The sequence below is a fragment of the Pleuronectes platessa genome, chromosome 7 (genome assembly GCF_947347685.1).
Source record: "Pleuronectes platessa chromosome 7, fPlePla1.1, whole genome shotgun sequence".
In the NCBI taxonomy this organism is placed as follows: Eukaryota; Metazoa; Chordata; class Actinopteri; order Pleuronectiformes; family Pleuronectidae; genus Pleuronectes; species Pleuronectes platessa.
In genome coordinates, this window is record NC_070632.1 from 12,495,984 (window position 1) to 12,518,822 (window position 22,839).

The 22,839-nt window shown below is 44.8% G+C and overlaps 1 protein-coding gene across 1 annotated transcript in view; it reads right to left on the bottom strand.

Moving 5' to 3' along the window:
• Nucleotides 1-22,839, bottom strand: part of ptprq (protein tyrosine phosphatase receptor type Q) — a 39,831-nt gene that overhangs the window by 7,030 nt on the left and 9,962 nt on the right. Inside the window, exons 19-53 of the mRNA XM_053427368.1 lie at nucleotides 20,887-20,998; nucleotides 19,983-20,091; nucleotides 19,268-19,382; nucleotides 17,023-17,092; nucleotides 16,725-16,924; nucleotides 16,353-16,581; nucleotides 16,126-16,254; nucleotides 15,881-16,027; nucleotides 15,504-15,667; nucleotides 15,076-15,126; nucleotides 14,601-14,697; nucleotides 13,834-13,986; nucleotides 13,575-13,754; nucleotides 13,383-13,490; nucleotides 12,495-12,776; nucleotides 12,131-12,412; nucleotides 11,585-11,705; nucleotides 11,347-11,501; nucleotides 11,091-11,236; nucleotides 9,666-9,837; nucleotides 7,951-8,271; nucleotides 7,599-7,874; nucleotides 7,344-7,495; nucleotides 6,920-7,061; nucleotides 6,430-6,705; nucleotides 5,921-6,286; nucleotides 4,982-5,091; nucleotides 4,623-4,809; nucleotides 3,263-3,504; nucleotides 3,011-3,080; nucleotides 2,504-2,662; nucleotides 2,020-2,305; nucleotides 1,832-1,905; nucleotides 1,625-1,724; nucleotides 996-1,124 (exon numbers count right to left, since the gene is read on the bottom strand). Coding sequence (XP_053283343.1) covers nucleotides 996-1,124; nucleotides 1,625-1,724; nucleotides 1,832-1,905; nucleotides 2,020-2,305; nucleotides 2,504-2,662; nucleotides 3,011-3,080; nucleotides 3,263-3,504; nucleotides 4,623-4,809; nucleotides 4,982-5,091; nucleotides 5,921-6,286; nucleotides 6,430-6,705; nucleotides 6,920-7,061; nucleotides 7,344-7,495; nucleotides 7,599-7,874; nucleotides 7,951-8,271; nucleotides 9,666-9,837; nucleotides 11,091-11,236; nucleotides 11,347-11,501; nucleotides 11,585-11,705; nucleotides 12,131-12,412; nucleotides 12,495-12,776; nucleotides 13,383-13,490; nucleotides 13,575-13,754; nucleotides 13,834-13,986; nucleotides 14,601-14,697; nucleotides 15,076-15,126; nucleotides 15,504-15,667; nucleotides 15,881-16,027; nucleotides 16,126-16,254; nucleotides 16,353-16,581; nucleotides 16,725-16,924; nucleotides 17,023-17,092; nucleotides 19,268-19,382; nucleotides 19,983-20,091; nucleotides 20,887-20,998 — 5,912 coding nt within the window. The remainder of the gene's footprint in view (nucleotides 1-995; nucleotides 1,125-1,624; nucleotides 1,725-1,831; nucleotides 1,906-2,019; nucleotides 2,306-2,503; nucleotides 2,663-3,010; nucleotides 3,081-3,262; nucleotides 3,505-4,622; nucleotides 4,810-4,981; nucleotides 5,092-5,920; nucleotides 6,287-6,429; nucleotides 6,706-6,919; nucleotides 7,062-7,343; nucleotides 7,496-7,598; nucleotides 7,875-7,950; nucleotides 8,272-9,665; nucleotides 9,838-11,090; nucleotides 11,237-11,346; nucleotides 11,502-11,584; nucleotides 11,706-12,130; nucleotides 12,413-12,494; nucleotides 12,777-13,382; nucleotides 13,491-13,574; nucleotides 13,755-13,833; nucleotides 13,987-14,600; nucleotides 14,698-15,075; nucleotides 15,127-15,503; nucleotides 15,668-15,880; nucleotides 16,028-16,125; nucleotides 16,255-16,352; nucleotides 16,582-16,724; nucleotides 16,925-17,022; nucleotides 17,093-19,267; nucleotides 19,383-19,982; nucleotides 20,092-20,886; nucleotides 20,999-22,839) is intronic.

The following is a 22,839-nucleotide window of genomic DNA, read 5'->3' on the forward strand; positions in this document are numbered from 1 at the left end:
TTGGACTGTGGGATATAAACCAAACATTTACTTTTAAAATACTGTTAAGTATATTTATGTTAAACAAGGCAGACTAATATTTGCTAAAGGACAGTTGTGCTACTTTTACACATATGACATAAGGGGCAATTTATCTGCCAAGAAGAAGAGTTTTTCTCTCTATCCTCTATCTTAAGGGTTTTATGTTTGTAATTAAGTCCTCTTGAACACAGACACACTTACCACTACCTTGACCCCTCTATTTTTGGTTTATTTTTGTATTTGTGGTCGTTGTGTGGGCGACAGCATTCTGAAGATGTCGGAGAGGGGAAGATGTTCAGAGAGCTTCATGTGCTTATTGGTGGTTTCAACACTGATGTCTATTTATAGTGGCTAATAAAAACATGAATAGCTACATCTTGGTGCTAATCACATTAAAAGCTTTTCCTCCCTGTTCTCACTTCACCTTCGCCATCTGTGATCTTGAGACACATAAACTAAATGTGTTTCCTGATGTGAAACTACGAGAAGGAAAAGCAGCTTTCAGCCCTTAAGTGTCTGTGCAGTTGTTTGTGCAAGAGAAGGATGAAAAACAGGGAGAGCTAGACGCTGAATTTGTTGCAGTGGGTGGTTAGAGAGATGCAGACAGAATGACAAGCCTGGGCTGCACAGAACTGAAGGTAAACTATAAAGCCAAAAATGATCCCGTGTTATGTCGAAGAGCTGCTGCCTCTATTTTCTGCAGATATTCTTCAACGAGAAGATTTAGTGCTGACATGAGAGCACATCAAGTTGGCTGCAGGAAAGAGATTGTTTTTTGTCTTGTTGACTTAGATCTAAAATCTTGTCTGGAGCCGCTAAATCAAGCCTGAAGTCATGTAGTGCGCTACAACCTCAGCTGCAAAAGTTGTGTGTGTATGTGTGTGTGTGTGTGTGTGGGGGGGGGGGGGGAGCGTTTGTGTGTGCGTGCTAGGAAAACTGATGCTTTTGGATTCAAACTAAACACACAGTCTCACCGGTTGAGTTTCTCTTGTTTCAGCTCCAGATCGGCCACAGCGATCAGCTGATCGAGTTTACACTTGGTCTCTATGATTTCCGCCTCTCGTGGTGAATAAGTCCCGCCCTCCTTCTTGCGCTGATGGATCCTGACATTTGATGATGAGCACGCGAAACAAAGTGTTTACTAACAGGGTATAATCAGGATCAAAATTGATAACGAAGATGTATTCGGCACTGTAGAATAAGTAATTACTTACAATACTTTTTTTTGTGCATTAATACTAAATGGTAAGTATTCCGGATATGAGGCTTATCCCGGTATCGACTATATGTGGAATATGGTGTTTATATGGAGCATCTGGTTATTCATATCCCTTCAACATGATAAATACAAGTATCCCATTCCGTGATGATTAACGTCACCATGGTTACAACTTCACAGCCTATCGGCAATTTTAATTCCTGAAAGTTGGCTTTTGAAAATGAGGCCACTTTGGCTCACGTCTATTAGCTTCTCCACCTTTTTGCCAGGATTGAAAGATGAGAGCTACAGCTAATATTAACCAGTATGCTTCAAAAACCTGTTCATAACCAGGATACTCGTGTGCATGTAAACGCAGAGAGTGTATGAATGTTTGCATCTCACTTGACTGAGGCACAGATGATGATGATGAGTAACAAGGCCAAGAAGAAGGAAAGCAGAACCCCCAGAATGATCTGCTCTTCTCTGGTCAACAGCCCGTCCGCTATGGAGAGAGGGAGAGGAGACAGAATGTCACATGACACGGTAGAGGGGACTTTACATGTTATGCTTTCAGGCTCTGATGATATAGAGTTATATGAAAATAAATACCTGTAGTTTTGACATGGTCAGAGAAATCAGAGTCTGTGTATTGGCCGTTGATGTTAGTAGCTCTGAACTTAAACCTGGTGAATATGAAATAACAGTCAGCTTTATATTATCGAATAAAATGTTTATACAGCAGCTGTGTGTCTGAGTGCATGTGTATGTGTGTATGTGCGTGTGTGTAGGGTACTCACACATAGACCGTGTTGGCTTTCAGAGGCCCGTTGCAGAAATTATCGGTGTTGTTCTCCCGCATACAGTCATCATTCTCCCCGATCACGTAGGTTCCTGCAATAGTGTGATTGTGCCTCACCAGGGGCCGGCTGTCTCCAGGCACACTGCGTCTGAAGTGTGCGCCCGTGCGTGACAGCCCGTCCCCCGAAACACACTGCGGGTTGGGGAAACCCCTGTCAGTCAGGTAGGGGCCGGGACGATCCAAAAATGCATTCTTCCAGTTGGTCAAGTTCTGGACGTCCTTCACTATGAGGGGATGGAAGTGGGAGGGGGGGTAGAGGAATCGCAGGGGAACTGAGTAAAATTTCTGCTGACGTCAAACCCCTCAGTTATTTACTTTACATTTTGTCATATGCGAGCCCAGGACACGGAACAAGATTCCACTTGAGGCCTTAAACACAAACCAGAGTGTATTTGAATAAAAGTGTTTCTGAAGAGTCATACCCCCTGACTCGGCCACAACGACCTGAATTTTTGTGATTGGTCCATTGTTGTCACTATAGAAACAGGCAGGCAAGCAGATGGTGATACTCCTGTGGGTTACTATGGCAACCCCTCCGTGTCCCAGCACTGCCTGGGGTCTTTGGGTTGGCTTGGCCGGGGCTGGAATGCACGCACGTGTGATCACAGAGGAGCACACACACACACACACACACACAAACACACACATATGCAGTGTGAATACAGTATTTGTAAGAAGAGATGTTTCTATTCCTTTGCTTTTACATATAAAACATGACAAACAGGTCACTGCTCCGAATAGTCACATTAAGACTACACCTCTATATCATCATCACAGTCCAGACTATATTGCTGAGTTTTATTCTACTATATGAGAGCAACTGAAAACTGTCATTTTGAGCAATAACACAGTGAAGTGGTAATTCCCTGCCTAGCATCTTGTGCTGCACTGCTGCAGCATGAGTGGAGACAAGAAAAAGAGAGCTGCACCTTTGATTCCTGTGGTTATCTGGACATGTGGGCTGGGCGGACTCCTGCCGGCCCCGTTCCTGGCTGAAATCTACGAGGAGACAAACAGAAAGAGAGGAAACGACAGGCACAGCAATGTTAAATAGAATGAAACAACAATTTGGACAAGAGAAAACTTGAAGGGGCTTTGGAGAAAAGGAAGCGTTTACAACCTGCGGGTGTGTGACCAATGTGTCTGGACGTGCATGTGTGCAACATGTGTGTCCTTCTCGCCTGTATAGTGTAGTTGTGTCCTCCCTTCAGGCCCTCGATGACAGCCGCCAGCGTGTTGTTGTCTTCTCTCTGAAAGATATTGAGACTGATGTTCTTGACCAGCCGCTCCTTTTCGTACACGTACACAAAGTAGGCGGTGATGTTTCCATTGGGCTCTGCTGGGGGCGTGAAGGTCAACTTCACACGGTTCACTTCCTCCGGGATGACTGATACAATCACGTTCTTGGGAGGGTCTTTGGGTTCTGTCGTAGAAATGATACGAGAGGAGAATATTAATATGTGAGAATGTCACCTGCTACTGTCCTTATTTGTTGTTGTGCAGTAATATGTTGGATCGTGCATCGCACTGTGTCTAATGTTGACTCTCATTTTGGATTGTCTAATCTGTGCATGTATTGTGTTGAATCTTAATGTGTTGTGTCTACTTTCTGTTATGACTCGGCCACCGACATCAACGAAATGGACTCAATTGTGTAGAGGTAATTAACAGAACAAGAGCACAGCAACAGACTGTGATTACTGGCAAGGAAAACAGATGGACGCACAAGGGAGAGCAGCAGACGGACTCAGCCACTTCACTGAATCCGACGAGACGTTCTGGGGAACCAAAGCCAACCAGAAGTTAAATCCACCCAGGTGAGCTACACATGGGCTGGACAGCTGGGGTGAACTCACCAGACGGTGTGTAGGTAAATCTCGGTAAAGTGTGATTGAAAAGTAGGCCAGTGTTGGACAGGTGGCTCTTATAATATCTCCCACAGTGGCAGCATGTGGGTGTTTATCAGCAGTGGAAAGGAAGTTGGCAGTCACGGTTAAACTTGGAGAGAGGCTCGCTGATGGATGGAGAGGTTGGCAAGAGAAGGCGGCAACTGACTAACAGGGGACACTGTATCAAAAACAAGAACATTTTTCAGTTTCCTCTATTAGATTAAAGGCCTGGAAGGCCCCAGGCCAACGAGAACCCAAATCATTTCTTTAATAACTAGAATTACCACACTGCGGTTGTATACCTCTGCCAACCAGTGCAGCTTAATATACTGTGACCTTTACCTTCGACCACAGAAATGTAATCACTTCATCTTTGAAAAGTTGAAGAATTCCTCAAGTCTGTGTTATTTTATTACATTCAAGAGGCCAAAACACAATTCTAAGGATAACATGACCTTAGTCAAGTGGGCACATGTGCCAAAATGTGGTTTATTTGACCTGTGTGTTTTGTCGTTTTGATTCTGAGCAGGGTTACACAAAAGCTACCAAATCGATTTTCACCAAACTTGGTCGAGTGATGGGGTCTGGCCCTCAGAAGAACCTATAACATTATGGTGTGGATAGGGATGAAGGAGCACATGCAGGAATTTACCCTCCTCCAACGTTTGAAATCCAGTGGGTCCAACAGCTTTCCCATCGCTTGCAGCCAGTGCCAGTGGACCAGTGAAGGCAGTGACGGTCACAGAGTAGCGTGTGAAAGCGGTCAAGTTCGTCACAACAACAGTTGTCAACTCTCCTGGAGCCCGGACTGTTGACGTGTTCCAACCAGGACCTTCCACCTGATGTAGCAGCACAAGATTTCACACTTATTGTAAGATACAAAGTCTGACCTGAAAACTGTCATGTATTCTGAGAACATGAATCTGAACTTTACACTTCACTGGTTACATCAATATTTGTGTGTGTGTGTGTGTGTGCGTGTGTTTGAGTGCGTCTGTACGGTGAGGTGACCTGAACGAGATATGATGTCGGCCCAGAGAGAACAGCTGGAGCGCTCCATGCAATGCGAAGGCTGTTGGAAGATGGGGTGACCCTCAGGTCACGGGGAGGAACATCAGGGTCTGAGAAAAACACAAAGATTAATTTTACTCTACTTAATGAAATGGTTTAAAATTATAAGAGTTTAACATACACCGAAAAATGTAAACAGAAAAAAACAAGAATTCAAGAATTACCCCACAGTGGTTGTATGCCTCCACCAAGCAGTGAAGTTTCAGTCCACATATATTTCCATTAATATGAGGTCATCGTGACCTTTGACTACTGAAATATAATCTGCTTATTCATGAGTCCAAGTGACAAATGGTCAAAATTTGGAGAAATTCCCCAAAGACAGATTTGAAATATCATGTTCAAAAGGCCATGAGCATGTTTTGTGAGGCCCCAATGACCTTGACCTTTGACCACCAAAATATAATCAATTCCTCCGTGAGTCTCAGTGGACATTTGTGCCAAATTTGAAATAATTATCTCATTGGGTTCTTAAAACAAACAGATTCACAAGGCTAAAAAGATGGTCAGTGATATTGACCTTTGACCATTAAAATCAAATCAGTTTTGAGTCCAAATGCACGTTTGTACAAAACTTGAAGATATTCCCTCATGGTGTTCTTGAGATAACATGTTCACAAACCTAGGACACTTCAAAATTATACCTCTGGCCACTGGTTAATGTCAGCGTGAAGGCATGAACACACTGATCTTTGCTGCAAATTTTCCCCACAAAGAAAGAGAACTCCTCCATAATACACAAAGTCAGTGTGAGAGCTACGCTACTCCATTGTGCTGTTTAGATCTCGTGGAGGAGCTGCCAGAGGCCCAGCTTCTGACTGACTGCCAACTCTGCACTGGCAACACAGAGAGGTCGTACAATCACTGTGATGTTCTTACTTCCAGCGAGGGTGCGTGCATAACTCCAGCGCGTGTACTCTCCGACTCCCGCGTTGGTCACAGCGGCCACTTTGAAGCGGTAGTATCTGTATTTATTGAGGGACTGGAGTGTGATGCTGTTGGGGTTCTCCTCGCTGCCATTGACTGACACCAGGACATGAGAGTCCACACAGTCTGAGGTCAGCTCGTCCTCTGCGGGCGACTGGGCCGTGGGTACGATGTTTGGTTCACAAACAGTTGAAAGCAGCTGAGCAATGATGTGGTACTCTATCAGCAGGCCGGGTATGGAGAGCGGCGGAGCCCAGTGAAGCGTCACATTGGTAGGTGTGACCTCAGAGACGGTGAGGGAGCGAGGTGCAGCTGGGACTGTTGGAAAAGACAGGGAGGAATTAATCAAGCATTCATTCCGTATTAGATCAGCCATTCACTGAATTCTAAATGAGATGCTTTGATCAGATCATCATCTTTTCCTCCATGAACAAATAATGAAGGCACTTGAGATTGACTACCTGATTCAGAAAGAGTGGAGGCGGTACAGTTTAATGCGTCTCCGGGTCCTGCGGAGTTGACTGCTGCCACGGTGAGTGTGTACGTCTGATCTGGGGACAGCCCACTCACTGTGTACTCTGGCGAGTGAGCCTGGTGTGTGTACGACTGAAAATCGACCTCCACTGAAATCTCATAAAAAACGATCTGTCCATTAGGGTTGACTGGAACTTCCCAGGACAGCAAAATTGAATCCCAGCTCCCTCCCGAGCAAGAGAGGTTCCCCACAGCATCAGATACTAGAGAGGGACAGAGAGACACAGAGGAGGAGAATTTTTTTTTCAATCAATATGCTTTTTTTTTTTTTTTTAAATACATAATGATTTATAACACTAGTACTGCTAAAGGAAGCAGATCCTGAGTATATTTTGTCCAAATCTTATCTTTAATTCCCAATCACGAATCTTTGAGTAGTGTCTTACATAAGCACTATGCCCCTGGTGTGTACTTTACCTGACTCGTTAGTGGTGAAGGTCACGGGGCTACTGAACTGATTCCCATGGCCCACTCTGGTGTAGCTGTACACACTGATCTCATAGGAGCTGTGAGGCCTGAAGCCAGAAAGATACTCTGTGGTCGACGGACCGGACGAATTCTACATTTGTACACACACGGTAAAAAAAAAAGACACATAGTAGATTAAATCCTCCAACCCTTTTTGCTGAAGTGGATAAAGTATTATTTTATCAGCAAACATATGTGCATGTGTAAGTATAACTTTACCGCTCAGTGGGATCTGGAGTGTGAAATTAGAGCTGTAGCATCAGTTGGATGGTGTCTCTCTGGGGTGTGTGTGTGGTGTGTGTTTGCGTGTGAGTTTGTGTGTGTATATAACTGTGGAGTGGCTTAAGGTGTGTGAAATTCATATTAGCGATACCTGGTGTGTGACGGTGTGTGTGATGAGGTCTCGGGTCCTGAAGCCGTACTGGATCACCACACCATTGGGCTCCAAAGGAGGCTCCCAGCTCAGCCACACAGAGACGTCCGTGTGGTTGTATATAGTCAGGTTACGGGGAGGGGACATGGGGCCTGAAGCACAAAGTAGGACTCAAAAAGACAGAAGATGCGAAGTACACCCATAAACCTCCACAGATACCGTCACATTGAACTCTCAACCTGCGTCCAGACTCACCTCCTTCATCCGTGTGCAGCTGCAGCAGCAGATGAGGCCCCGAGCCTTTACGTGTCAACGCTGTGATGCTGAGGTTGTACGCCGTGTATGGAAGTAGGTTGTCGAGGATGAACGAGGTGTTGGATGTTTGTGTTGTGTTGGAGCCCGCTGGGCCGACCAGAGTGAGGGTATACTCAGATATCTCCCCGTTGGCCTCCAGAGGGCGCTGCCAGACCACGGCGATGGCGGACGACGACAGGTTCCTGGTGGAGACCAACAACGGAGCAGAACTAGGGACTGAAGAGAAACAAAAATCAGAGTCACAATAAATGTACAACCCATAATCCGTAATCGAATATGCAGATGGACTCACTGTCGTCATCCGTCCTCAGGTACATTGTGCTGGTGTGGTTGTAGGAGGGGCCAGCACCGGTTGCTGGGGTAACAGTGAGCACATAGGGGAAATACTTCCTGAGTCTGGTGAAGAGGAAGACATTGTCAGTCGTGGTGTGCTTGATGGTCTTGTTGACAGCTGGAGCACCCTGATTGGGAACATCTGGGGGGATGCCAGCTTCCTGTAAGGTGAGCAGGTAGTAAGGACGGCCGTTGGGCTCCATGGGCGGGTCCCAGCTGACGATGATGGCCGTGGAGCTGAAGATCTGAGCCGTCAGGTTTCGAACGGAGTCGCTCGGCACTGAAGAAAGGAGACGAGTAGAGTGGCGTTACTATTTATTTCCTGTCAGTGGTGAAACTGGCTGAAAAGTAAAGTTTTTCATTATGAGTTAACAACGCAATTAGAGCTGATAGATTAGGGCATCAATCAACCATACACACGCTGACAGAGGAGAGAAAACAAACAGCTCATCATCATCATCATCATCATCATCATCATCATCATCATCATCATGTTTCACGAGCAACATCACAATCGTTGGCGGCATTTTCATGATCAAGAAAAACCAATCAACAGCACATCAAGGTGAACAGTAGCAACACTGAACACAGCAAAGCAAAACAGCTGGAGGAAAAGACACAGAAACATCAATCAGTGACATCAGCATCTCATCCAAGGGCAAACAGAGCCACTTAGTAGGAAAACTCACGCCATGAAAAACCTTGGGATTGAAAAGGTTTGAGCAGAAAATACTCATCGTGTTCATCGTCTCCGGAAACAGCTCATGGTAGACAGAGTGAGGAGGAAGGAAAAGTCGGTGGAGATGAAGGGGAGATAAAACTTGGGAGCTGTGTGAGATGAATGAGTGGGGGTAAGGGGCCAGGTGTGTGTGTGTGTGTGTGGGGGGGGGGGGGGGGGGGGGTTGAACACACGCAGGGGAGTGAGCATCCCTCCCCCCGCTGGGCTAGGCAGGGCGGAGAGAGAGACAAGGCTGCCCTGGAGGTCCGGTGCTTGGCTGAGAGCGGAGCAGCTGGAGCACAGGCAGAGATACAGAGTCAGTACGAGCAGCGATTAATCAGAGACAGAGAATCAAACAAATCACTGCATAGAAAAATATGTGACTGTATGTGACAAAGTCTGAGGCAGCTGTCTGCACCATTTTTCCCAAAATCACATAAAGACAAAGACCTTTCCAATGAGGAAATCAAAGTATGACCAGAGGCTATGTATATCGGCATATGCTCATTTTAGTTTCCCTGGCAACTTGTGCAATTAGAGTATGATTTTTTTTCTCTGTCATTAAGTCGTAAACGCTTTCTGCTCTTTCTGTCTCTCGCTTTGGTTCTCGTCCCTCACGACCTTCGTCACGCTCAGTAAAAGGAAATACAAACTGGCTGTCTCCGACGCACAGTGTCACAGGCGGACAAAAATAGAGCCAGTTTGCGAGACTGACAGTTATCTCCTTTAACTGGCAGGCTGAAAGTTACGTCTTCAATCGCAGAGTTTTTATGTGATTTTTGAAGTTGAAGCGTCATGGAAAAAGTGTGCAGACTGAACCTCACAGTGATACTCTGACTCAGGGAATCGTTTAGCTGCATTTTATGTGTATGTCTGCTCACTTGAACTTATTTCTTTTGGTCTCTGGATGCTTATGTGTGTGTGTGTCTGTGTGAGCCTGTGAGTGTCTGACTGACCGTCCTCTGGCAGGAGCAGTGTCAGTGTCTCGCTCTGGACCCCGCCGTCCCCCTGCATGGTGCTGGAGGTCATCCACATGGTGTAATTAGTGCCCCCGGTCAGCCCAGTCAGAGTGAAGGAGAGGGGGGAGTCAGGAGAGGCAGGGGCGGGTAAGTCTGAGATGGGAACTCTCTGTGGAGAAGAGAAGAGGGGCTCAGGTTTACTTCCATTGTGGTGCAGTGGTTAACACAGGTTCTCTGTTCGAACCCTGGTTCAGCCCATATGTGTTTGCATATTCTCCCATATCCGTGTGGGCTTTCTCCGTCTTCTTCTCACATTTGGAAGACATGAAGATCGAGGTAAGGTTATGATTGGAGACTTGTGTGTATATGAGCTTAAATGGTTGTTTGTCTGTATTTGTTGGCCCTGCGTTGCTCTGGAGACCTATTCAGGTTGTATCCCTCTTCTCACCCATTGCAAACTGGGATTAATTCCAGCCCAATCCCTTTAATCCTCAAAAGCCGTGTAGATAATGGAGGAATGGATGGATGGATGGATGGATGGATGGATGGATGGATGGATGGATGGATGGATGGATGGATGGATGGGTAACTGGATACACTGAGATGGACATTGAACAAGAGTGGAATTTCTTCTGCATATACAGATGAGTGACAAATGTAACTCAACAAAGTATTGGTCCAGCATTAGCATCTGTGTTTATTATGTTTCTAGACTCAGCTATGAATAGAACACTAACATATGAACCTGTTGGGAACAGCAGCACTATAACTCATTTGGAGTCACATTTGTGTCCACTTGACTAATGAGGGTTCAACAGATGTCGGATGGAAACAAGGTTAATGAGAGCAGTGAAACAGAAAAGTGTAATGATGTGCTTGGGCCAACGCACTGGCACGAACTAGTATTAAAGATGTTTGACTAACGCCCTGTCCACACTAATGAGGATATTTTTAAGCTCTGCATGAACAATTGTGATGTAAACAGGTAGACAAGGGAATCATCCTACTGATATGGTATTTGATGGACATTTGATGTAGACTTTATTTTATTCTAGCCTGGATGGAGATGTTTTGTAAAACAAAGGTCGTGTGGATGGTTACTTTTTTAAACTGGAGGAAAATATCGGTCCGACAAATATCTGCAGCTGTGCAGATAAGGCATTAGTTAAGAGAAATCTTATCGCTCAACCTTTCACGGTATAGTGAATAAGTCTAATTTTAACAAACGCTATAAAATCAAACCTAAAACAACAGACTAAAAGTCCCCAAAATTGTTTGCAGAGCTGAGTACAATTATCTGTAGGTATGACAATACAAGCGACCCTAAATGCCCCATTAAACACATTTTATATGCAAAAGTATTAATAAGCACAGCTTTATTTTGGTACCTTGTACAGTCTTCATGCAGCATATGTGTCTTACCTGCACAGTCACAGTGCTGTTATCAGAGTAGTAAATAGTGAAGTGCACAATGATTCCATTTGGTTCAGTGGGTGGGTTCCACAGCAGGGTGATGGAGGAGGCCGTCACATTTGCAACAGTCACATTCTGTGGAGGGTCAAACGGCTCTGAAAGCCACAAAGAGAAGTTTTGGGTGAGAACAAAATTTAAAAAGTAAATAAATATTTTGAATAAGGTTTGAACGATAAAATGTCAAATTTTTGGTTTTATCCCGCACCTGCATCTGTGGTGGTGAAGCTGATCAAGATCAACACGCCTCCATCTCCCAGTCTGGTCCAGCTGGAGACAGACGCATTGTAGCGACTCTCTGAGTCCACGTTAATAACCACTGACGTGTCTGTCACATTCTGCCACAGCTCACTCGTTTCATTCCTGACCGAGAGAACACCCGTTTCCTCTTTTTCCCCCATGAACTAATTCCTTACAGGGATTGTTGTGTAGATTTACAAACTCACCAAACTTTGACAATGTAGTAGAGTATGTCTGAATTTGCTTCAAGTGGTGGTTGCCATGACAACTCCACCTCGTAGTCTGACAGCTTTCTGGCAAGGAGGAACTGAGGAGGTGTGTCTGGAGCTGAGATGCAGGAGAATGACTTTCCAGTTAAGATAAGAAGCAGGAGTGTGGGCCCATCAAAGCAGAAACTGAATAGAGGAGTAATTATTTGAAGATATATTTGCACCGGCAAATCAGGGAGTGGAGAGAGGCGTCCAGGAATGTGCCGGAGAGAAACCAAATATTGCCCTGAAATGGAAACTGGTTAGTTTTAATGACTCCTCTCGTTCCAGATGGAAAACACCAGCCTCGAATACCTGTGAGGTAATGACATTAGTGTGAGCAGAAGCAGAGGGATGTAACGGAGAAGGAGAAGATGAGAGAGGAAGAGTCAGATTTAATCAGATGCCCTTTGAACCCGTCAGCCAGTCATGTAACCGTGCGGCTCGCTGGAAGTGCAAACAAACCCTGCCCCATTCCTCCCGTCCCCCACCCATCCCTCTCACCATCCTCCAGTGTGGTGACGTTGAGCGGCTCACTGCTGTGGTTCCCCGGCCCGACACTTGTGTGCGCCTGCACCATGAGGCGGTATTGCGCGTACTTCCGCAGGTGCGTGATGTGGATGTGGCTGGTCGGGGTGGTGAGGTTCAGGTAGTGAGTGGAATTCCAAAGCTGCAGGCTGTAGTGGGTGATGAGGCCGTTAGGAAGCAGAGGCGGCTGCCAGGTCACATTCACCTCGCTCGGGCTGACTGACTCGTAGGAGAGGCCGTACGGAGGACTGCCCGGGACTGGAGAGAGAACATGGAGATGCACGTTAACTAAGATCCGATTATCTGATATTTCGGAAAATGGTGTATTTATTCAACGCACCATCTTCTCCAGACAGGAGGTGTAAAGTGTCTGACGTCTGGTTGCCATGGCCGAAACTCGTGTACGCCCTCACAGACACGTTGTAGTATGAGAACGGCTTCACGCTGGTCAGGGTCACTCTGTTTGAGGAGGTGTTCATCAAAGCAGAGTAGGACTCGTTCTCGTACAGGACCTCGTAACGTTGGATCAGCCCGTTGGCTCTCTCAGGTGGAGACCAGGCCAGTGTCACGGTAGAGGGGCTGGTGTCCACCACAGTGAGGTTCACAGGGGGGGAGTCAGGCTCTGCAGGTGAAGAAAAAAATCCCAGGATGCTCTTTCATTCAATGGAATGTGAGGTGAACTGAGATACAGTCAAACCAAACAAATCATATATCTCGTCAGTTTTTTAAATATTTGTGTTTCGGCACATAGACTGTTTATAAAGATGGACGACATGACAGCTCCCCAAAAGTTAAATCAAAATGTATTGATCGCCCCCTTGTGGCTGGCTGGAGTATTGGCATTGAATCCAGCCTCCTCCATGTTAGCGAATTGGACATGGACCAAAAGTTTATAAAATCTCAATCTCAATCTCAAAATCTCAATGATGGTCACTTCAAGTAGTTTTGATCAGATTTGTGAAAGTTCAACTGCTATTTTTCCAGTAAGTCTGGTTTTAATTAGTTATTTGATGCTATAAAAACATGCTGAAACATCATGATTGACAGTTGAGACTGACTTGTGATTGTGTGAGCGTGTGTATCGGCGGGAACTCACTACCGCAGCTTCATCCCAACAATTGCTACGACCCAAATTACGTCCGGGATGCATTGGCTTTATTTCTAAATATTGGGAGGAAGTGGGCATGCGTCGTCCATATTTATATACAGTCTATGGTTTAGCACATACCGTCCTCCAAGGTGTAAACAAAGATGTCATCTTCCTCAGTCAGAGAGCTCTCTCCCACAGCTGTGGATGCAGCCACACGCAGCGTATAACCAGTATACTTGTCCAGATCTAGACATGAAGCCAGAGAGGAAAGAAAATGAGCTACAGACCCAGATTAGGATGTTTTCAATGAAAGACAGAGGAGCACCCCACCTGTTATCAATATGCTGGTGGTGTTGCTACTCCACATCAGCACCTGTGTGCTGTACAGTTGCCGGCCGTAGACGGTGTAGTGTGTGATCCGTCCATTAGGGTTTATTGGCGGGACCCAGCTCACTTGTATGGAGGTGGAGCTGATGTTTTGATAAGACACTTCAAGAACGGAGCTCGGGACTAAAGGAACACACAGTGCAAGGTATTAATAGGCAGACTGAAGGTGTTGTAAGTGTATGTGACATATGTGACCACCCACCCTGCTCCCTGGTCTTCTCAGAGATGTTCGTGGAAGGGCCCTCCCCCACAGTGGTGGAAGCAGTGACCCTGAACGTGTAGTCAGTGAAGGGATTCAGATCTAACACCAGGTACGACAAATCCTCAGACAAGACGTCCATCACCTCCTCTCTCACTGTAACCCCTGCGGTAAGCATGCAGACACAGATGGATAAGCACGACCACATGTGCACACAGGTTTCACAATCTCTGGAACACATACAAATCTTTGGATGCATGTTCTTTCCCCGATCTTTATTCAAGAGTGTGGGCTTTCAGTTTGAGAGCAGGACTTATTGATTTCACGATGAGATATTTTCTAATGCTCTCAATCGAATCCTTGCACTTGCACTGTAATAGCCCCTTTTGTGCTAAGATTTTCTCTGCTTGTGCTCAAACTGTGCACTTGCACTCAGATGTTTTGTTGCTTGGACAGATTTCCTGCGCTTAAGCTCTTCTCGCGCTCACGCTGCTTCTGTGATTGAGGGAAACGTCTCCTCCCTGACTTCTCCTCTGCTCTTGGATTTATTTTTGTGCAACAAGCTGAGGCTCGTGCAAATCCAAGCTCGAGCAGGGTGTATTTGAGGATTCTGAGTGAGAACGTTACAAAATTTGAATGTGAAACTCCTGCTCTCAAACCAAAAGACCACGCTCTTGAATATAGATATGAAAAAAAGCCCATGTGTATCAAGGGCTGCAGGAATTTAGAAGAAGCAGTGTTCAGAGTTCATGCTCTCCCACCTGTAGTACCAGAAGCTCCCGTAATACCAGAAGTTGCTGCACTGCGTGTTGAGAAGTGTCCCGTAATTGATGCATCACGTGTGGACAAGCGCAGCGGGTTTGGGGTCACGGACATAGGGGAGGAGTCTGAAGTCATATCGCCAGCTTGTGATTGCTTTGTCAGCCAAGGTGGGAGCGTAGCAGGAAGTGCGGAGGTGAGAAAAAAAGCAGTGGTTCCAGGGACCGAAGAGTCCGAAGAGTGAACATTAGTGCTGTTAGAGTGTGAAGCAGAGGTGACATTGGTGCTGGGCTTCTCAGCGACCATGGGATCAGCTGTGGGTTGAACATCAGTGCTCGTGATGTCAGTCGGGCTGCTAAGTCCAGAGTGATCGACGGTGGAGGAAGTCATGTCAGTGCGCAGCGTGCGCTCAGCAACACTGGCTGTGAAAGACGGCGGAGACGTGATCAGACCGAGCTCAGCATTTCTCCTTCGTCGGCGTGAGTTGTTATGGACATCGGGAGAAAGTGTCCCCTCTTCGTACAAATCGGTTCCATTCTGTAGGAAAAAATATACATATAGAATTATCTTATCTACTTGAATCAGTAGATGCTGACAGTTGCTTGTACAGGAGTATGTACAGGAATTGAATTGAAAGCAATTCATGCATTATAAATAATAATAACTTTATTTGTATAGCAATTATCTAAACAAGGTTACAAAGTGCTTCACAAGGACATAGAATGACACTGATGCACCAAATGCAATTCTCAGTTGCTGAGAAAGTGCTGTTGTGTAACATTCTAAGATAATTTGTGTTGTTGCAGTTGTGTTATGATTCAAATAATATCATAATAATATCATATATCGACTAGAAAAGTCAAATGGATAGGAAAAGGATTTCTATTTGGCATAACAAAATTATGGGGACGTACCGTCTCTGCAGTGAGGGTGATGTCCTGCAGCAGAGTGTCGTCCACCAGGACCTGCAGTCTGTACTGGGTGATGGGGCCGTTAGGTTGAGCCGGAATTTTCCAACTCACACGGATTGAAACTGAATCCTCAGCGACTGCCTCCAGGCTCTGCACTGCACTGGGTGCTACTCACACAGAGGCCGACAGACATAGTTAAAGAAAACCCACCTCAGTGCTCATCACTGGACATGACTGAGTTATCCTGGACGTCTCTGTATCTGTGTGCAATTCCATGCACTCCTTCTCATCTTGTCAAATTAAGAAGAACCAAGCAAGTGATGTAAAGTGGGTTTAAAGTTTTTTTAAGTGTTATCACATTATCGTATGGGTGTTCTCACCTTCAGCAGGTGTAACTACTTCTTCTTGCGCCGCTGGACCCACTTCACCAGCTGCTTTGGCTCGGACGGCCACCATGTACCTTGTGTATGGGATCAAACCGCTAAAAGCAAACCGCATGTCCCCGGTGCTGTTCTCATACAGAAATCCTGACATGAAGAGGAAATAGAAAATATGAATACAGATTTTACGGCCTGTTTTTGTGTACATGTCTACAAAGTGTTTATCCGAGAGAATAATGAGCAACCTGTGGGTCCATACAGGTAGAGCATGTAGCTGAACTTCCCTGTGGTGATTTTGGGGGGACTCCAGGACACAGAGATTGATCTTGATGTCATGTTCAGGACAGCGAAGTTTTGCGGTGCGTCTTCCGGAGCTGCCGTTACCAATCACACGGGAATACGCGCATAAGAACAAAATAAGCCAAATAAATCACAGAACTGCATCCTTGTGAGCTTTTTATCTCTACCACACCTGACTCTGGCATGCGGACCATGGTGGAGGCTATCTGTCCCTCTCCATCAGACGTGAAGGCAGACACTTCGAAGAGATAGGCAGTGTACGGACGCAGCTGATCAACTCCCACTGATATGGGCACGCTCCAGGAGGCCGCCGGGGGCACGGCGGAGAGGGTGATGGGTGGGGAGGAGGCCGTTATCTCCGGGGGACTCGGAGTTGCACGAGACAGAATATCAGCAGCATCCTAGACACAGGGGGACACACACACAGGGTTAGATGTCAGGCATTCATATTCCTGACAGTGACGGAGAACAGAGACAGAACATTTCACATTGACGGCACAGAGGGGACGGCAGACAGAGGTGACAGTATAATGCAGTACTGTACATTGCAGTGAGGCAGCGCTACAGTCATGATGTCCTCTGCGTTGACCTCCAGCGTGCGGACCGTCTGCCCCGTGCGAGCGTGCTTTGCCTTGACTGCAAACTTGTTAATGAGGCCGTTGATGCGGTGCGGCAGGTACCAGGTAACCATGACGGAGGTGTGGTTCTGGGCATATGCTGTGAGGTTGGTGACCAAGCCAGGGGCTGCAGGACACACACACACAGATCAATGTACACACACTTATATAGCATTATAAACACCCTTATTTTGTACGAGTGTGTGCCTGTGCATGGATACCCACGTGACTCAGCAGTCTTTATGTAGATAGATTTGCTCAGTGCTCCAATTCCAGTTGGAGATATGGCTGCTACCTACAGAGATAGAGAGAGAGAGAGAGAGAGAGAGAGAGAGAGAGAGAGAGAGAGAGAGAGAGAGAGAGAGAGAGAGAGAGAGAGAGAGAGAGAGAGAGAGAGAAGGAGAGGGAGAGACAGGGACAGGGAGAGGGAGAAAAATAGACAGAGGGAGAAATATAGACAGATATGGGAGAGACAGACAGACAGACAGACAGACAGAGAGAGAGAGAGAGAGAGAGAGATAGCGTGAGAGCGAGATAGAGAGAGAGAAAGACCGATATAGGGAGAGACAGACAGAGAGACGGAGAGATGGAGAGAGAGAGTATAACAATTCATTCACAAACATGATTAAGTGCTAATGTAAGGCACTGGTAACAACTGGTATGCTCACAGTATAAACAGGTGGTTAATAAGCCTCTGAATTTTCAGATAATCAAACAGAATAAATTAAAGTGAATAAAAAATGTATTTATAATGAGTTGAAAATTAAAAATTCGTTGCTTCATTAAGCTGATTGGGAACTGATGGACTGTAACGTGACTGTAAATTCATCAATTTATTTAAAATATTGGGACACAATGATTAAAAATGAAATACTGGATACTAAAGTAATCTTATCGAGAAAGAAGACAAACTGCTCTTTTAGCTTCCCCACCAAGGATTTTATTGTGCAACTAATTGAAGAAAATGTCAGATTATAGAGGAGCATGTATATCATAGGGAGCAAAGCGGTGGGTACAATTTGTATATATAATATTTCTATGTAATAACTACAGACAGCAGAGCATAAACATTACCATAGAGTTTAATAAATGCCTCTCTGGGTTGTGCCTCTACTGCTTCACATATAATTGTTCTCTGAGGGTTATAATAATGGATTAGAATGTACAAGTGTAATATTTTGTCCTTCCTCTGAAAATCACTAAAAATAATGTTAAGAGGTTTGAAGGAATTTATTTCTCCATGATTATGGAGTGCTCTCGAAAACAAGTAGATTAAAAACATTTGTTCACCTTGGCAGAATCATTCACACTGATTAATGTTGATATTTGTCGCAGTGTATGTGTCAGTATGTGTTTTTTGGCTGCAGAGACTAGAATTAACACCCTGCTTTATTCTGTCAACCAGTGCAGTTTCAGTTAGCTCAGTTCAATCTGTCAGGGTGAACGTTTGCACCAAATTTGAAAACATTCTGTCAAGGTGTTCTTGAGATATCGTGTTCAAATCCTGCCTCTAGCCCGAGCACCTTGGCATAAGAAAACCTTTGTCTGTTCATGGTAGAGAGGAAGTAGGCTGAAGATGTTCATGAGTTCAGCTCTCACAGGTGAGCTTAAGTAATGTGATACACACTCACACACACACTCACACACACACAAACACACACACCATCCAACACACACAAATACAGTATGTGCAGGTATTATAGCTTTGTCAGCCTCTCAGAGTCCATTTGTATGAAGGTCGTTGTGGGTTAATGAATTCTGAAAAGTAATAAGCATGATCACATTCAAGCTCGCTGACAACAGGCAGTGGAAAGAGCTGCGGCTGATCCATAGATCTGTTTACCTGATTAATAATGCAATCGGGATCAATTACTGCTATTCAGCCAGATCAAGAGAATGGCCTGCTGCTGGGGGATCATGGGCGAGTCACATGCTGATGCATGACGACACAGGAGGGCGATTGTAAAGGAATACGTTCGTTATGAGAAAAAAAGCTCCAGCTTCTAAAAGTGATTACTTAATGAAATATACAGACACTCATGTCCAACTGTAATATCCATGAAAAGTGTGTATGAAATATGTATGTATGTGTAGTTTCCCTGTAGGATAACGTTTTCTAATTAGCTCCGCTAAGGAGGTTATGTTTTAATCACTGTCAGCAGAGTTACTCAAGAACTACTGAACCCATTTCCACTAAATTGCGGAGGGGGAGGGAGGAAATGTCTTAGAGCCCTTCTAGTTATATATTGTACCATTTAAGTAGACAGCATATTGGGTCCATTTAAAGGGGGAAAAGAAATCTGAGATTCTGAGAATAACGTCGAAAACTTACAAGAAAAAAGTCAAATAATTTTATACTTAATATTTTGGCAGATCAGCACCACCACGTATCAGAACCCTGGAGAGATTGCATACGAAAGTTTCTATTACAAAGAAAATAAATGGGGGGGGGGGGGGGGGTGAAATTCACCTGAATGTGGTATGTAGACCCTGAGGTGAAGTCAGTGATCAGCGTCTCTGGTACTTCCAGGTTCTTGGTCACCTGTGTGAAGGTGGGATCAGGATAGGGACACACTTCCTTGTACCTTTGGGAAAAACAAAGTAAGATCATCATCCATTTTTCCATTTTATGCAACTTTATCCCTCTACTCCACCTTTTTCTACAAAAGTTTAACTGAACTGCTTTACATTACATTTATCTGACCGTTATAGGTAATATTTATTTTGCATATTTGGCAGATTATTGTTCTTTTAAAAATCTTGTGTATTGTTAACTGACAGAAACATTTATGTACTTTCAAACAGGTTCATAGAGAACTTTTCACTAAATTCATGACATGTATCATTTCTTATTGGACCTACTTTACATCATGAGGGTTAAAATGTATTTGTTTATGTTTTTTTAAGACTATGAAATTAATGCTCCTTGAAATGTTGAATTTAATACACAACCCTTAATGAAAATTTATCCTGAATCCTAACAAAAGAAAACTACCTGATGGGGTATCTTCTACTTAAATTTTTCTTTTGTATCTATAATTTATTAATTCTATCAGTCATCATGTGCGCTGTACTTTTGTGTGAAATTTACAGAAGAGGTTAAGCTTCCACTCTATGTCCTGTAAAATAGTTTTTTTTTATTGTTTATGTTGGTCCATGAATCAAAATAAAATAAAAATAAATACCTGATGACATATTCATCGATATTGTTGGCATCAGATGGCATGGTCCAGGAGAGCAGAATACCGTTAGACCCGACAGCCTCTCCTTCAAGGCTCAAAGGGGGACCAGGAACTGCAAGTGTAGAGGAGAGGGGAGGACAAGAGAAGAGAGGAGGAGAGGAGAGAGCAAGAGAGGAGAGGAGGAGAGGAGGAGAGGAGGAGAGGAGGAGAGGAGTGGAGAGGGGAGGAAGAGAGGAGAGAACAAGAGAGGGGAGCAGAGGAGAGGAAGAGAGGAGAGATCAAGAGACGAGAGGAGAGGAGGAGAGGAGGAGAGGAGGAGAGGAGGAGAGGAGAGTCAGTGACTAAAACCCAGGTACTCAAAAATCAATTTCAATATAAGCGTGCAAGAGTCAAGCTGTGTGAAATAGCTTCAATAAGCAGAAATGTGTAAAAGTCATTTGATTAATAACTACTTCTGCATATCGGAGCCCAACAGGACACAGCAGCAGTGATTTGAAGAATAGTGCTGTTGTGTAAAACGGGCTGTGTGTACGTGTGTGTCGGTCTGTGTGAGTCTGCATGAGTGTGTTATGGGCCGATGAATAAGGCCTCACACAGCAGTGGCATTTCACTGACATTCACTACCAACCCATTCATCCTGCGGTTCAAAAGCTCGGGCTTAAGTTACCTAAAAGGAATTAAACATGGAAGGTCGGATACTGACACACACCCACATGCACACACACATGCGCTTACACACACACACACACACACACACACCTACTGTACTCGTCCCTCTACCTCAGTCCTGTACGGTGGCATACAGGACCTTAATCTAACAGCAGAGGGCAGAAGAGAACCTGATGCCACTTAAACACCCCAAAACAAAAATAAGAAACGTGTGCATGTGTGTGTGTGCCCGTCTCACCGCTCTCATTGGTGCTGATCATGCGGCTGATTCCGGGGCTGATGTTGGAGGACGAGGCCGCTGAGACCGTCACAGAGAACTGTTTCCCTGGACTGACATCGACCACATCAGCCTGCGAAAAACGACAACAATAAACAATACAATGTAAACACACAAAGTCAGCCAACCCTCTGTTGTTTTACTGTATGAGGCAGAGTAATAAAAAGCCGTTTGTTAATGTTGGATGAGGGTGTGTTGGGGGGGGTCTTAATATCTTCGTTAATAATTGTCTTGGTATGTTTGTTTAAGTGTGTGACACACATGAACTGAGTTGTCTATGTGTTGCAGTCTTTTAGCTTTGTGTTCGTTGCCCTTAGCCTGTTGGCTGACACAGGAACACCTTAAGTTAACACCCACAAATATGACCAAGCATTTTTACCTCCACCAGGGAAGTTGTGTTTGTTTGTCTTTCAGTTACTGGATTACGCAAAAAACAGCAACTACTGGACAGATTTACATGCAACTTGGTGGAAGGATATGTTGATGGAGGATCCAGCCTTTTTTTTTCACTTGTGACATTGTGTTTTGGGACATTAAGTTTATTTCTCAAAGAAAGATAAATGGATCTTAAAGCGAAAAAAAATCTTGCATGTTTAGGGGACTGATATTTCTGAGGGTTTGCAATTTGGTGCAGATTAACATAAAAATCTGGATCTAATGAATTTAAATGTGGTTTCATAAGGGACATTTGGGTCCATGTGGAGGTAGGCTCTCTAATGGGTGTTCGATTGTAATTTGCCACAAACTGTATGTGGTTTATATTGTATATGTCAATTCTTGCATATTTATTTCATGTGTGTATTTACCTTTTGTGCGTTCTATCTGTGCAATTCCAATATCATACATGTGCAATCCTGTTACACTCGATATGCTGTTTACTTTGTTCATGTTATATGTATTTTTTAGATTTCCTTGTGTTTGTATTGATTCTCTTTGCTGCTGCAAGACGGAAAATGTCCCCATAGTTGGAATAATAAGGGATCATTTTCTCTTCTCTTCTCTTCTATCCGTGTGTTAAGATCTGTGTGCACATGCAATGTCAGGCATTGGGTGTTAAATCCTTACCTGCGAGTGCACCTTTCCCATGCAGAGTGTGAGCAGCAGGATAAGTGAGAGTAAGGTCATGCTGGGAAGCAGGAGTTAGCTTTAGTTTAGTCACAGCAGGTTAGAGGCCTCGCCGGGAGAGCTGCATCCAGTGTTAGTGCAGGAAAGTTAGCAGCGACCTACAGGTGAATCCACCGAGACGAGCAGACGCTACTCCCGACTCTAGAGGCTGGTTAGTGGCATGAATACAAAAAGGTCACCGGGTTAGTTGTCCAGGCATTTGGATGGTAATGGATCTTGAAGTATTCCAAAAAGGTGGTTAGTGGTTATTGGCAGGAAAGGGCAGCGGGTTCTTTTCAATAGCACAAAGCTATCGCTCTTCCTTTGGTCTCCCTCACTCTCTGGAGAGAGCTGCTTAAGCAAATGAATGATTCAGGGTTGAGCTCATGAAACCAACTTAATAAATAATGAGATCTATTACTCAACTCTGTGTTCTGTGTGCTGTGTGTGTGTGTATGTGTGCGTGTGTACGGTTACATTTTAGGGGGTATCTGACACCTGGCACCCGGGAAGCCAGTATTGGGCGGTACTTGGTTGAATGGGAGGAGAGATAATGTATGAATTTTTGTGTATATGAAACCAACACGCTTTACTGTACAGTTTTTCACCCATTAATACACACATTCATACAGTTCATCTATGTGCAGCACTTTCTCTACATAACTCAAGCAAGCCGACACAACCATGAGGGGCAATTTGGGGTTTCAGTATCTTGCCCAAGGAAACTTCAGCACCTGGAATGTGGCATCGTCTGGTTTGTGGACCACCCACTCTAACCCCTTGAGCCACAGCTGCCCCCCCTTTTACTGC